The sequence below is a fragment of the Salmo salar genome, chromosome ssa19, assembly GCF_905237065.1.
Source record: "Salmo salar chromosome ssa19, Ssal_v3.1, whole genome shotgun sequence".
Classification (NCBI taxonomy): domain Eukaryota; kingdom Metazoa; phylum Chordata; class Actinopteri; order Salmoniformes; family Salmonidae; genus Salmo; species Salmo salar.
In genome coordinates this window covers 31,654,289-31,666,562 of record NC_059460.1, presented here as the reverse complement: position 1 = coordinate 31,666,562, position 12,274 = coordinate 31,654,289, and the positions used below count along the sequence as shown (strand labels likewise).

Below are 12,274 nucleotides of genomic sequence, written 5' to 3'. Positions count from 1 at the left end.
ATGAGACGGGTGGGCGCATGCACGTGAAGGGGCCATTCTACATTTTCAGTCTTTGAACAAAAAAGACGTCTCCCGGTCGGAATATTATCGCTATTTTACGAGAAAAATCGCATAAAAATTGATTTTAAACAGCGTTTGACATGCTTCGAAGTACGGTAATGGAATATTTTGAAATTTTTTGTCACGACATGCGTCCGCGCGTCACCGTTCGGATAGTGTCTTGAACGCAAGAACAAAACAGAGGATATTTGAACATAACTATGGATTATTTTGAACCAAAACAACATTTGTGGATGAAGTAGAAGTCCTGGGAGTGCATTCTGATGAAGAACAGCAAAGGTAATCCAATTTTTCTTATAGTAATTCTGAGTTTAGTGAACGCCAAACTTGGTGGGTGTCAAATTAGCTAGCCCGTGATGGCAAGCTATCTACTCAGAATATAGCAAAATGTGCTTCTGCCGAAAAGCTATTTTAAAATCTGGCACCGCGATTGCATAAAGGAGTTCTGTATCTATAATTCTTAAAATAATTGTTATGTTTTTGTGAACATTTATCGTGAATAATTTAGTAAATTCACCGGAAGTTTTCGGTATGTTTGCTAGTTCTGAACGTCACATGCTAATGTAAAAATGACCCGATCCTGTAGGTTCATGCTCTACAACATTCGCAGAGTACGACCCTGCCTCACACAGGAAGCGGCGCAGGTCCTAATCCAGGCACTTGTCATCTCCCGTCTGGATTACTGCAACTCGCTGTTGGCTGGGCTCCCTGCCTGTGCCATTAAACCCCTACAACTCATCCAGAATGCCGCAGCCCGTCTGGTGTTCAACCTTCCCAAGTTCTCTCACGTCACCCCGCTCCTCCGCTCTCTCCACTGGCTTCCAGTTGAAGCTCGCATCCGCTACAAGACCATGGTGATTGCCTACGGAGCTGTGAAGGGAACGGCACCTCCATACCTTCAGGCTCTGATCAGGCCCTACACCCAAACAAGGGCACTGCGTTCATCCACCACTGGCCTGCTGGCCCCCCTACCTCTGAGGAAGCACAGTTCCCGCTCAGCCCAATCAAAACTGTTCGCTGCTCTGGCACCCCAATGGTGGAACAAGCTCCCTCACGACGCCAGGACAGCGGAGTCAATCACCACCTTCCGGAGACACCTGAAACACCACCTCTTTAAGGAATACCTAGGATAGGATAAAGTAATCCTTCTAACCCCCCCCTTAAAAGATTTAGATGCACTATTGTAAAGTGGTTGTTCCACTGGATATCATAAGGTGAATGCACCATTTTGTAAGTCGCTCTGGATAAGAGCGTCTGCTAAATGACTTAAATGTAAATGTTAATGTAAAAAGCTGGTTTTCGCTGGAGACTCCGGGCTGAGAGGCGGCACTGGAGACTCCGGGCTGAGGGGCGTCGCTGGAGACTCCGGGCTGAGGGGCGTCGCTGGAGACTCCGGGCTGAGGGGCGTCGCTGGAGACTCCGGGCTGAGGGGCATCGCTGGAGACTCCGGGCTGAGGGCCGTCGCTGGAGACTCCGGGCTGAGGGCCGTCGCTGGAGACTCCGGGCTGAGGAGCGTCGCTGGAGACTCCGGGCTGAGGAGCGTCGCTGGAGACTCCTGGCTGAGGAGCGTCGCTGGAGACTCCTGGCTGAGGAGCGTTGCTGGAGACTCCTGGCTGAGGAGCGTTGCTGGAGGCTATTGGCTGAGGAACGTTGCTGGAGGCTCAGGGCTGAGGGACGTTGCCGGAGGCTCAGGGCTGATGAGCGTCGCTGGAGGGTCAGGGCTGAGGAGCTTCGTTGGAGGCTCAGGAGCGTCGCTGGAGGCTCAGGGCTGAGGAGCGTCGCTGGAGGCTCAGGGCTGAGGAGCGTCGCTGGATGCTCAGGGCTGAGGAGCGTCGCTGGAGGCTCAATCACTGGAACCTAAACCAAAAAACACCGAAACACACAAAACAAACACCCCCTGCCACGCCCTGACCAAACTACAATGACAAATAACCCCTTTTACTGGTCAGGACGTGACAGCTCAGCAGACCTGAAATTTGCTCAGTGATGAAAAAAAGAGAGAACATTGCCGCTGACTACCCAAAAGCATACACTCTCATAGCAACATTGTGAACAGAGCTTGGAGACTTGACAGAAGGATGCATACATTTCACAAATTAAGCCTGGGATCACTGAGGAAAAACATTGTTGAGGTATTTAGACCAACTGCCTAAACCTTTGTTATGCTTACAAATCAAAGACTCTGTTAAGTGTTTTCTTTTCTCTCTCTGTCTTTCTTTATCAATGCCATTAAAGCCCTCAAGCTGAAAAGTGTTATTGGCCAGTCTAAGTAAATGGCTCAATTAGTGAAATTATACGCCGCTGTCCGCCTCTTTATCTGAGGCCTCTGCCATGCTCTCGCTACGCCATAATGATGGTCAATAAAGCCAAGTATTTGTCAATATCCATACAGAACAAACTAATTAATTGTGGGTGAAGTTTTCCTAATGGGAGAACCACAGCTGCCTCTTCTTCAATGCTTTAGTTCCCTGTTTAAGACGAGGAATCAACATGTCAGTCGATAAGCTGATTTATTTTTAACTCCTGATGCGTTCATGTTGATCAAAGTATCTGTCTATGGAGCTACTGTATGTGTGGATGTGTGGATCGGATCCATCCATCTGCTCCTATATCCTAGCTGTATCCCCCTTTCCTCCATCCATCCACTCATTCATCAATTCATCAGGTTTGCTGCTAGTTTCTCCCACTGTGTAACCCTGTAGCCATTTAAAGAGCATCAACAGCGCTCGTGTCAGCTGCTGTGACACCTGTGAACCCTGTTTGCTGACATGCATGAGAGAGCTAGCTTCAAGCCATCAATTCAACAAAGGTCCCTCAACCAGCTGAGGTACAAAATTAACAAAACTCTCAATCAATCAAAATTATTTATAAAGCCCTTTTTACATCAGCAGATGTCACAAAGTGCTATACAGAAACCCAGCCTAAAACCCCAAACAGCAAGCAATGCAGATGTAGAAGCACGGTGGCTAGGAAAAACTGTGGTAGAGAGAGAGATTTGAAAACAGCAGGTCTGGGACAAGGTAGCACTTCCGGTGAACAAGTCAGGGTTCCATAGCCGCAGGCAGAAGAGGAAGGAAGATCAGGTCAGGGACTCAACCCACTCAAGTGAAGCACCCCTCCTAGGGACGGCATGGAAGAGCACTAGTAAGCCAGTGACTCAGCCCCTGAGGCCTTATATTATTAGAATGACAATGGAGAGAGGGGAACAGACCAGGCAGAGACAGCAAGGGTGTTTCGTCACTCCAGTGCCTTTCCATTCACCTTCGCATCCCTGGGCCAGACTACACTCAAATATAGGACCTACTAAAGAGATGAGTCTTCAGTAAAGACTTAAAGGTCGAGACTGAGTCTGCGTCTCTCACATGGATAGGCAGACAATTCCATAAAAATGTAGCTCTATAGGAGCTGTGCCACTCTGGCTCCCGAGTAGCGCAGCAGTCTAAGGCACTGCATCTCAGAGCAAGCGTCATCACTGTAGTCCCTGACTCGAATCCTGGCTGCATCACATCCGGCCGTGATTGGGAGTCTCATAGGGCACAATTGGCCCAGCGTCGTCCAGGTTTGGCTGGGGTAGGCCGTCATTGTAAATAAGAATTTGCTGTTAATAATAAAACGGGAGAAAGCCCTACCTCCAGCTGTTTGCTTAGAAATTCTAGGGACACCACAGAGACAAAGAAACAAAGTTCTAACTTGAAAGAACAAAACATTCTTAAAAAGCTTTCTGAAGAAGAAGTTGGCTGTTATAAAAAGTTGGCTAATGGCTACCAAACTACCCCCCCCCCACCCCCCCAAAAAACAACAGCGGCTTCCCCAAAAACTTTAAATGAAGCCTGTAAGAAAATAGGTTGTGTTTGCAGCCGGCAGTAAACCAAGTGAATCATGTCACTAAGAAAAGAAAGGCTTCACATCTCTGTTAACCCAGCACCACGGCCGTGTCGTTCCTGGGGAGAGCCGATGATTAACCTGTTAGGGCTAGGGGGCAGTATTTGCACGGCTGGATAAAAAAAATGTACCCGATTTAATCTGGTTACTAATACTACCCAGTAACTAGAATATGCATATACTTATTATATATGGATAGAAAACACTCTGAAGTTTCTTAAACTGTTTGAATGGTGTCTGTGAGTATAACAGAACTCATTTGGCAGGCAAAAGCCTGAGACATTTTCTGACAGGAAGTGGATACCTGATGTGTTGTATTACCTTTAAACCTATGCCATTGAAAAACACATTGGCTGAGGAATATTTTGGCACTTCCTATTGCTTCCACTAGATGTCACCAGCCTTTACAAAGTGTTTTGAGTCTTCTGGAGGGAGATCTGACCGAACAAGAGCCATGGAACGATGATGGCCCATTAGACACCTGGCGCGCGAGTTCATGTTGGGTACCCTCGTTCCAATACGTTATAAAAGAGTATGCATTCGTCCACCTTGAATATTATTCATGTTCTGGTTAAAAAAGGCCCTAATGATTTATGCTATACAACGTTTGACATGTTTGAACGAACATAAATATATTTTTTCCCCTCGTTCATGAAGTGAAGTCCGGCGGGCTTAGATCATGTGCTAACAAGACGGAGATTTTTGGACATAAATGATGAGCTTTTTTGAACAAAACTACATTCGTTATGGACCTGTGATACCTGGAAGTGACATCTGATGAAGAGAATCAAAGGTAATGGATTATTTACATAGTATTTTCGATTTTAGATCTCCCCAACATGACGACTAGTCTGTATCGCAACGCGTATTTTTCTGGGCGCAGTGCTCAGATTATTGCAAAGTGTGATTTCCCAGTAAGGTTATTTTTAAATCTGGCAAGTTGATTGCGTTCAAGAGATGTAAATCTATAATTCTTTAAATGACAATATAATATTTTACCAATGTTTTCTAATTTTAATTATTTAATTTGTGATGCTGACTTGACTGCCGGTTATTGGAGGGAAAACGATTTCCTCAACATCAATGCCATAGTAAAATGCTGTTTTTGGATATAAATATGAACTTGATAGAACTAAAAATGCATGCATTGTCTAACATAATGTCCTAGGAGTGTCATCTGATGGAGATTGTAAAAGGTTAGTGCATCATTTTAGCTGGTTTTATGGTTTTGGTGACCCTGTCTTTGAATTGACAAAACATTACACACAACTCTTGTAAATGTACTGTCCTAACATACTCTAAATTTATGCTTTCGCCGTAAAACCTTTTTGAAATCGTAAAACGTGGTTAGATTAAGGAGATGTTTATCTTTCAAAGGGTGTAAAATAGTTGTATGTTTGAAAAATTTGAATTTTGACATTTATTTGGATTCAAATTTGCCGCTCTTGAAATGCACCTGCTGTTGATGGAGTGCACCACGGGGGGGACGCTAGCGTCCCACCTAGCCCATAGAGGTTAAAATCCTTCTGTGGCTGTCACGGCATGGCCCCGCATCGGCATTGTGCCGTGTGTCCCTGGGTTGCCGGAAAATACACATTATAGCAGCCGCGCATTTCCTCTACCCAGCGCTGGTGGCAGAGGGGTAGGCCACTCTCCCTGCAGAAAGCCTAGGATCCTTGATATTTGTCTAGGGAAGAGGAAATAAAAGTGTGGGGACTGGAGCACTTTGCTAGGATAGGAACCCCTCTGGCCTACCATCCGTGTAGCTATGAGAGGTATTGATGAAGGTGATGGACACTTAAACAGGAGACGTAGGCCAGAGGGGTCCACTTACAGCCAATTGATCCATGTTAGATAAAAACAGGCCATATACAGTATACTGGGAATTGTACAACCTCCAAGCCTGGTGGTTGACTTTTAGTTTGTCCATGAAAAGCCACCTTCTAGGCATACTCTACATCTAACTCTTATCTTTTGAAAGATTCCAACCCAGAGCACAGATACGTATTTGAATAAAAATTGATCTCACTCATTGTAACGTCTGCTTCAAACTCACACTCTCAAACACGTATATGCCCTGAACGCAGCTCACTCTCCAGATCCCAATCACCTGAATTCTGATCACCTGTTCACACACCTGTATGTCATTATCTTACACTATTTAGTTCAGTTCTTTGTACCCCATCATTGTGAGGTATTGTTTGTTTTGTGACACACCTCTATACGGAGCTCTGTTTTTCCCGTAATTTACTCCTCCGATGTATGACAGTTTTTGTCTGCCTCAATAATGATGCTTTTTTGCCTATTCCCTGCCTGTACTTTTGCCTATCGGATTTCCTGTTATCAACCTATTGCCTGATCTCCCGGACGACGTTACGAGCCTTTTCCCTACCTGAACTGTTGCCTTTTTGGGTCCCTGTGTATGACCTTTGATGGGGTCAAATTGGGGTCATGATAGGGGCTGCACCATATCTTTGACATATTATAATAATTGATTATGCTTATGTTGTATTAATAGAAGGGGAGGGGCTATGGGACCCTCCTCCTCCACATGTATAGGGTCCTAGTCTACAGATTAACAATATAAGTATATTACAAGGTTTAAAATTGTTTCACAGTTCTTTTCTAGTCTCTGCCTCTTATAAAGAAATTGTCTGTGAGAAAAGCACCTCAAAGATAAACACAGAACCCTGCAGGGGAAAGAGATAAGGGACTAGTTAGACATGCCACTATAAATCAACTTGGGGAGCGGACATTTACTGCTAAGCCTTTAGATAAAGCTGAAACTATGTTTGTATAGCTGTGGATGCATGCGCTTGGTCTCATGAGTAGAAGGTAGTGACGTAGACAGTTACATCACAGGGGGTTGACTACAAGCATGATAAAAGCAACTTGGGACTTCTCCTATTTGGCAGAACTCAGGAGAGACATCAGTTGTATGTGTGATGTTTGATCTTTGACTTCTGTCTACAGCTGTATTTTGATTAAAATTGTTATGCACATTTTGAGTGTTCCCTATTTGTTAAGTAAAAAACCGAGCACAGAAAAACTGAACCAAAACCTTCTGCCTGCCCCTGGACCCAGCTACCTGCCTCCTCCTGTGGTCCTTTACAGTAAACACCTGCTGCGCCCTGCGCTTGAAACCAGATCTCTGTCTCCCATTGTGTTCATTACACTCATACTGTGAAAGATACCCAGACGGAACTAGTATCAGCTGAGTCATCATTCGCCACCTTGACTCTGTATGATACGTTAAATGTCCCATCTCTTGGTGGTCTGGATGTGGTGTAACATTTAACAATTATGTAACATTACGAGACGTAGATAATTGTGACTCATCTTCAGTAACATTACTATTATATTTGAAATACAGGAGGAAATGCTACTGTATATGCAAAATGTGATGAAGGGGTTGAGATAATGGATTTTTTGCAAAGCTATAGTATTGCACACTACGTGGCATAACGATGTGAGGCCAGATTTATACCTACCCTGAGCTGTAATGGCCTCCAGTCACTGGAGTGGATAGTACTGTAAAAGGATCTCCGTCATAGGCGATTCACAATTGTGTGTGTGTGCGTGGGTTGGTGTCATGACTTGTACAGATTAGAGAACACCTCGAGTAGAAAGCTCCCAAAAGGCCCTGCAATATCTTAATCAGAACGGGATTACCAGGTTTTGGAACCATCTCCCAGTCTCTGTATTTGGTATCTTAGCGCTGAGAAAACAGTTGGGGAGCAGCTAGACTGGCATTGGCCTTGTCCCTTATTTGAGCATTTTACATTTAATTAAATGATCTCCTTCCTCATGACCAGAGGAGCTGAAAAAGATGATGGTGAAGCTCTAAACGCTGTCATTGCAGAAGTAACGCATACATCAAATTGAAATGCATGCAGGCCCGCTCTTACATTTTTTTTTAAACATAATGAATCCTCGCACAGACACCTGGCCTTTCCGCTCCCACCCGTCGTTAGGACAGAGGTCTGAGGCAAGCAGACATGTCTGGCATTGCCGATGTGCTCGAGTGCTCATCTCGGACCTAAGGTGTACAAAACTGAGTACTTGCGTGCATTTGTGTGTGAGTGTGTGTGTGTGTGTGTGTTTTGCAGGGAGCTGTGCATTATTAATCCCTGTTAGTTATGGTCCATTTCTACTAATGCCATTCCAAAATGCCAAATGAGTATCATAGAAAACAGTAGACGGACTAGACAGTCATTAATAGCTACATTTATTAATTGAGTCTTTCATCAATTACCCACATGCAAGCCTCAACGCCTAGCAGTGCACCGCGTTTTGATTTCCCCTTCAAACTCAAGTGCCCTATTTCCTGAGCTACATTCCAAAATGGAGGCTTAATAGGTCACAGTCACCCACAGCAATTTATGCATTTTGCCCACATTATGCATTACATTTACAGCTTCAAAATTATTGAAGCTATTCAGGATTAAGCACTTTTTTTCCCAAGGGCACCTTGCGGATTCAATTTGCCATTAAAGACTCCCAGTATAGGGACTTGCCTGACCAAAGTGAGCCAGGATTCAAACCCTCCAAGTCACATTTGGCGTTGTCCACCTCCTTGACCACTATTCCTCAACCACTTAATCGCTGGTGGTGCAGTATTACTGTGTAGCTCGAGCTCAAGGAGTGCATTTCAGCACGAGCACTTTGTCAGTCACCCCTTCGCTAAGGCACAGCTTTTTTCAATGAATTGGTCTAATTAGTAGTTTGCAGTCATAGAAACAGCATTCACCTCTGGTCTTTTCTTCACAGGTAGCCACATTTAAATGTATTGTAAATTAATTTTCTTGTTTCCTGTGCCAGACACAATTAGTTTGATTTAGCTTTGCAGTATGTACTGTATTTCCTCCATGTTGTGTCTGCACATGTAAAGTGCATACAAATTCTGTTCAAATATGCTAAAGTTAAGGTGCCACTCAAAATACATTTTCACAGAAATATCCACAGCAAATACATGAAACATAGTCTGTTCTGGCTTTCCAGGAAGTCAAAGAGCACTATTACACCGCCTGAAGAGTACTCTTTCTTCATTGCACTTTCTACACTATGTAGCCACTTCAGTAATCCCAACCGCTTAAAACAATAAAAAATATAAAATTTCAAGAGCCTTCTTAGGTAATGAAACACACATCATGGCTTGCGTGTGGGCTCCATTCTTTGAACTGGATGAGTTTTTAGTAAAAATAACTATGCAGACATAGTAATGAGCCTTTATGGGGTAGATATGCTGCTTAAACATCACTTAAGCAAATGTCGGCTCACTCTGATTAGTATTGATGTCACAAATTCTCAGTTGAGACTTATTGCGGAGCTGAAGTGGTCTCGCTAACTCTGTTAAAGATCATTTTGAGCACACATTCAAGAAGTCAAATTTCCATCAACCTTGTTCCCCGCACAGACTAATGTGCTAGGCTTCACAGCATGAAAATGCTTCCACTGTCTGCTAGTCTGAACTTCCTGAAACGCATATGGTATTGAATCAGGGGACTTGCTTGATGCTACTTGCCCACCCAGTCTCATGGACTCTGTAAAAAGATGACTGTTAATTCAAGAAAATGATAAGTTAACTTTTAATAAATCAGTGAGTTCACTTATTGTCTATAAGTCTGTCTGACTTATAAAACCTCAGCATGTAAGCAGATCTCCCCTGGATGTGTTGCAAGAAGAAAAAGATGGTGATAAGCCAAAAATAATGGAACTACGCCCAATGTTCTGTTTTCTTCCCAGAGTGCTTTGCATGAAGCTAGCGTCCCCCACAGTGGGGTGGTGGCTAATGAGCCAACTAGCTAGCTGTAGCCGAGGACAACAGCTGTACCCTCCAACGAAGCACCCCAAGAGTCAGAACAACTACTTCACATCCCAGCAATGTTATGCAGTTTCATTGCTTTATATTTGTCGAATTAAACAAAAAAAACTAATATATATTCTTGAGTTTAGAGAATGTATATGGAAAATTCTCCAGCGTTGAATCAACACTGCCAGTGTTAAATTTAACACTGGGTCACAGTATATATTGGTCCACACTTTTCAGTGTTAAATTAACATTGTGCTTAGTGCTGATGCTGTTACACTTTGTCAGTGTTAGGGACTTTACACTTTTAGTGTTATGCAATAACACCTTATAAAGTTGTATTAACACTAGGAAGTGTATATAGTTTGAGACAATCAGGTTTTATAATATCACCTCATAATCAATCAAATGTATTTACAAAGCCCTTTTTACATCACCTAAAACTCCAAACAGCAAACAATGCTGATGTAGAAGCATAGACCACCTAAACTGGTACAACACTTCCACTTTCACAGGAGGCCAAAAACAACTAACTGAAAGCCATGCCCCCACTAAGCCACACCTCCAATATAATTTTCCAGTGTCCCTTGCCTTTAAGAGTGAATTGTAGAGTTACCACCAATGACTGTATTTGTTAGTGACAGAGAAATGGTTGTTGAATTCATACATTTTCAGTCATTTAGCCTTCATCTAGTGAGTTATTATGTAAATATTATCATACAAATGTAACTCTTTATGACAATACATTACATATCTCATTAGGCCTTATTTTGAGACCTAGTTTTACCGTAATACTATGGCCTGGAGCGCATTGTTTACAGACCACATCAGGCCTACAAGTCACATTACGATGGTTTACAAAGTGAAGCATAATTACTATTGAATCCAGGCAGAGTTAGGAACAGCTGGAATTTTCATTCACCCACAACCTGCATTCAGAATGGCTGTCAAGATTGTGAACAGTGATAAAGGAGACTATCTAAACCATTTAAACTGGAACAACCATTTCAGTAATGTGTGCAATAAATCTAACTAACTGATTGGATTAGATTAGAAAAATGTATGTTTTTTATCTTTGTGTAGCATAAGATTGATTGAGTAATCAATGTATATACAAAAACACAGATAATAAAAACATTCCAAAAAACAACAACCTACAGTAGAGCATGCTGGGTTTGGATGGGAATTTTTTTTTCTCCCAAGGGTAAAGCACTCCCAAACTCAACTCTGGTTATTATCACCAACACTGGGGTTATTTTACACCAATGAGTGTTAATTTAAAGATGCATTATGAAGAAATCGCTCAGACATTTCCTGGTTGCAAAAAATGTAATAGTTTGCTTAATTTCAGTTTGTGACAAAACAAGCAAGTATAGTGTAGAGAATCATTGTACCATATAAATCACTTTGAAATATTGTATACAAAATATTGTATTTTTAGCTGGTGTACAAAACCGAAAGTAAAAGACAAGAAAATGTAATTTAAGGGAAGCATAGATGTAGCGCTATAGAACAGATCTACCTCTTCATAGACTTGCTTCAATGAGAGTGACAGATCTATAACACACATTTCTATGTGAATATGGTCGGTCGCCCCCAAAAAGTTACATATTGCAGCTTTAATTCTTAGAGTTCATTTAAAACCTGAATCAACACTAGAAATGTTACACTGAAAAATAACACTACTTATCACTGGCCAATTATCTGTTTGTGATAGCATACATACTGCTACCATGTGTATCTGCTACAATGTAAACTGACATTTTCATGTGAGGCATTTGAACAGTTTGATAGCATAGCACTTTTTTTTTTAAATACATTCAAAATCCTTAGGAGTATATTTATGCACCTGTGCGTCAATCTAAGTAACATAATAAAAAAAATCCCATTAAAATCTGTCAGCTTAAGATGGAGATATCAGTTTTTGTATGAGCTGTGTCTTAATCAGTCTTCCGCATCTGCGGTGGAAGGTCGCCAAGCTACAGTGGTGTTTGTTAGACCAACGGCTTAGACTTTTAACATTTAGTCATACAGTATGTCTGACCAGTCCAGACTGCATGTTCAATTCTTATTCCCAACAGTCAGCAGCCTACCTGTTTTTGGTTCCACTGAGAAGTAGGGTTGTCCGCTGATGATGCTGTAGACCACCCTGGCACTGTTCCCATATGTGGGATCATCTGCGTCTGTGGCTGCCACTTGGACCACCATTGTTCCTGTAGACAGACAGCATCCAATTAGTTATCAAGACAACATCAGCCATTTTTGTCCACCAGAGCTATTTGTAGACAAACGGCTCTCACATCAACAGTATGTGTGACATTTCCACAAAGCTTACAAATGTCAATGTTATATATTCAGTAAAAATCACACCTTATTCTATATGGGCTACAATTAGGGATGTTCTATATATGTATATTTGTGTATATATATGTGTATGTATATATGTATATGTATGTATATATATGTATATATGTATATATATGTATATATATGTATATGTATATATGTATATACTCTCATTGA

The 12,274-nt window shown here is 42.3% G+C and overlaps 1 protein-coding gene across 2 annotated transcripts in view; it reads right to left on the bottom strand.

Moving 5' to 3' along the window:
- The window catches only part of LOC106578734 (cadherin-7-like), a 115,205-nt gene that overhangs the window by 59,136 nt on the left and 43,795 nt on the right, over positions 1-12,274 (bottom strand). For both annotated transcript variants that reach the window (XM_045702227.1, XM_014157864.2), the window contains exon 3: positions 11,845-11,964. In XM_045702227.1, the coding sequence (XP_045558183.1) occupies positions 11,845-11,964 (120 nt within the window). The remainder of the gene's footprint in view (positions 1-11,844; positions 11,965-12,274) is intronic.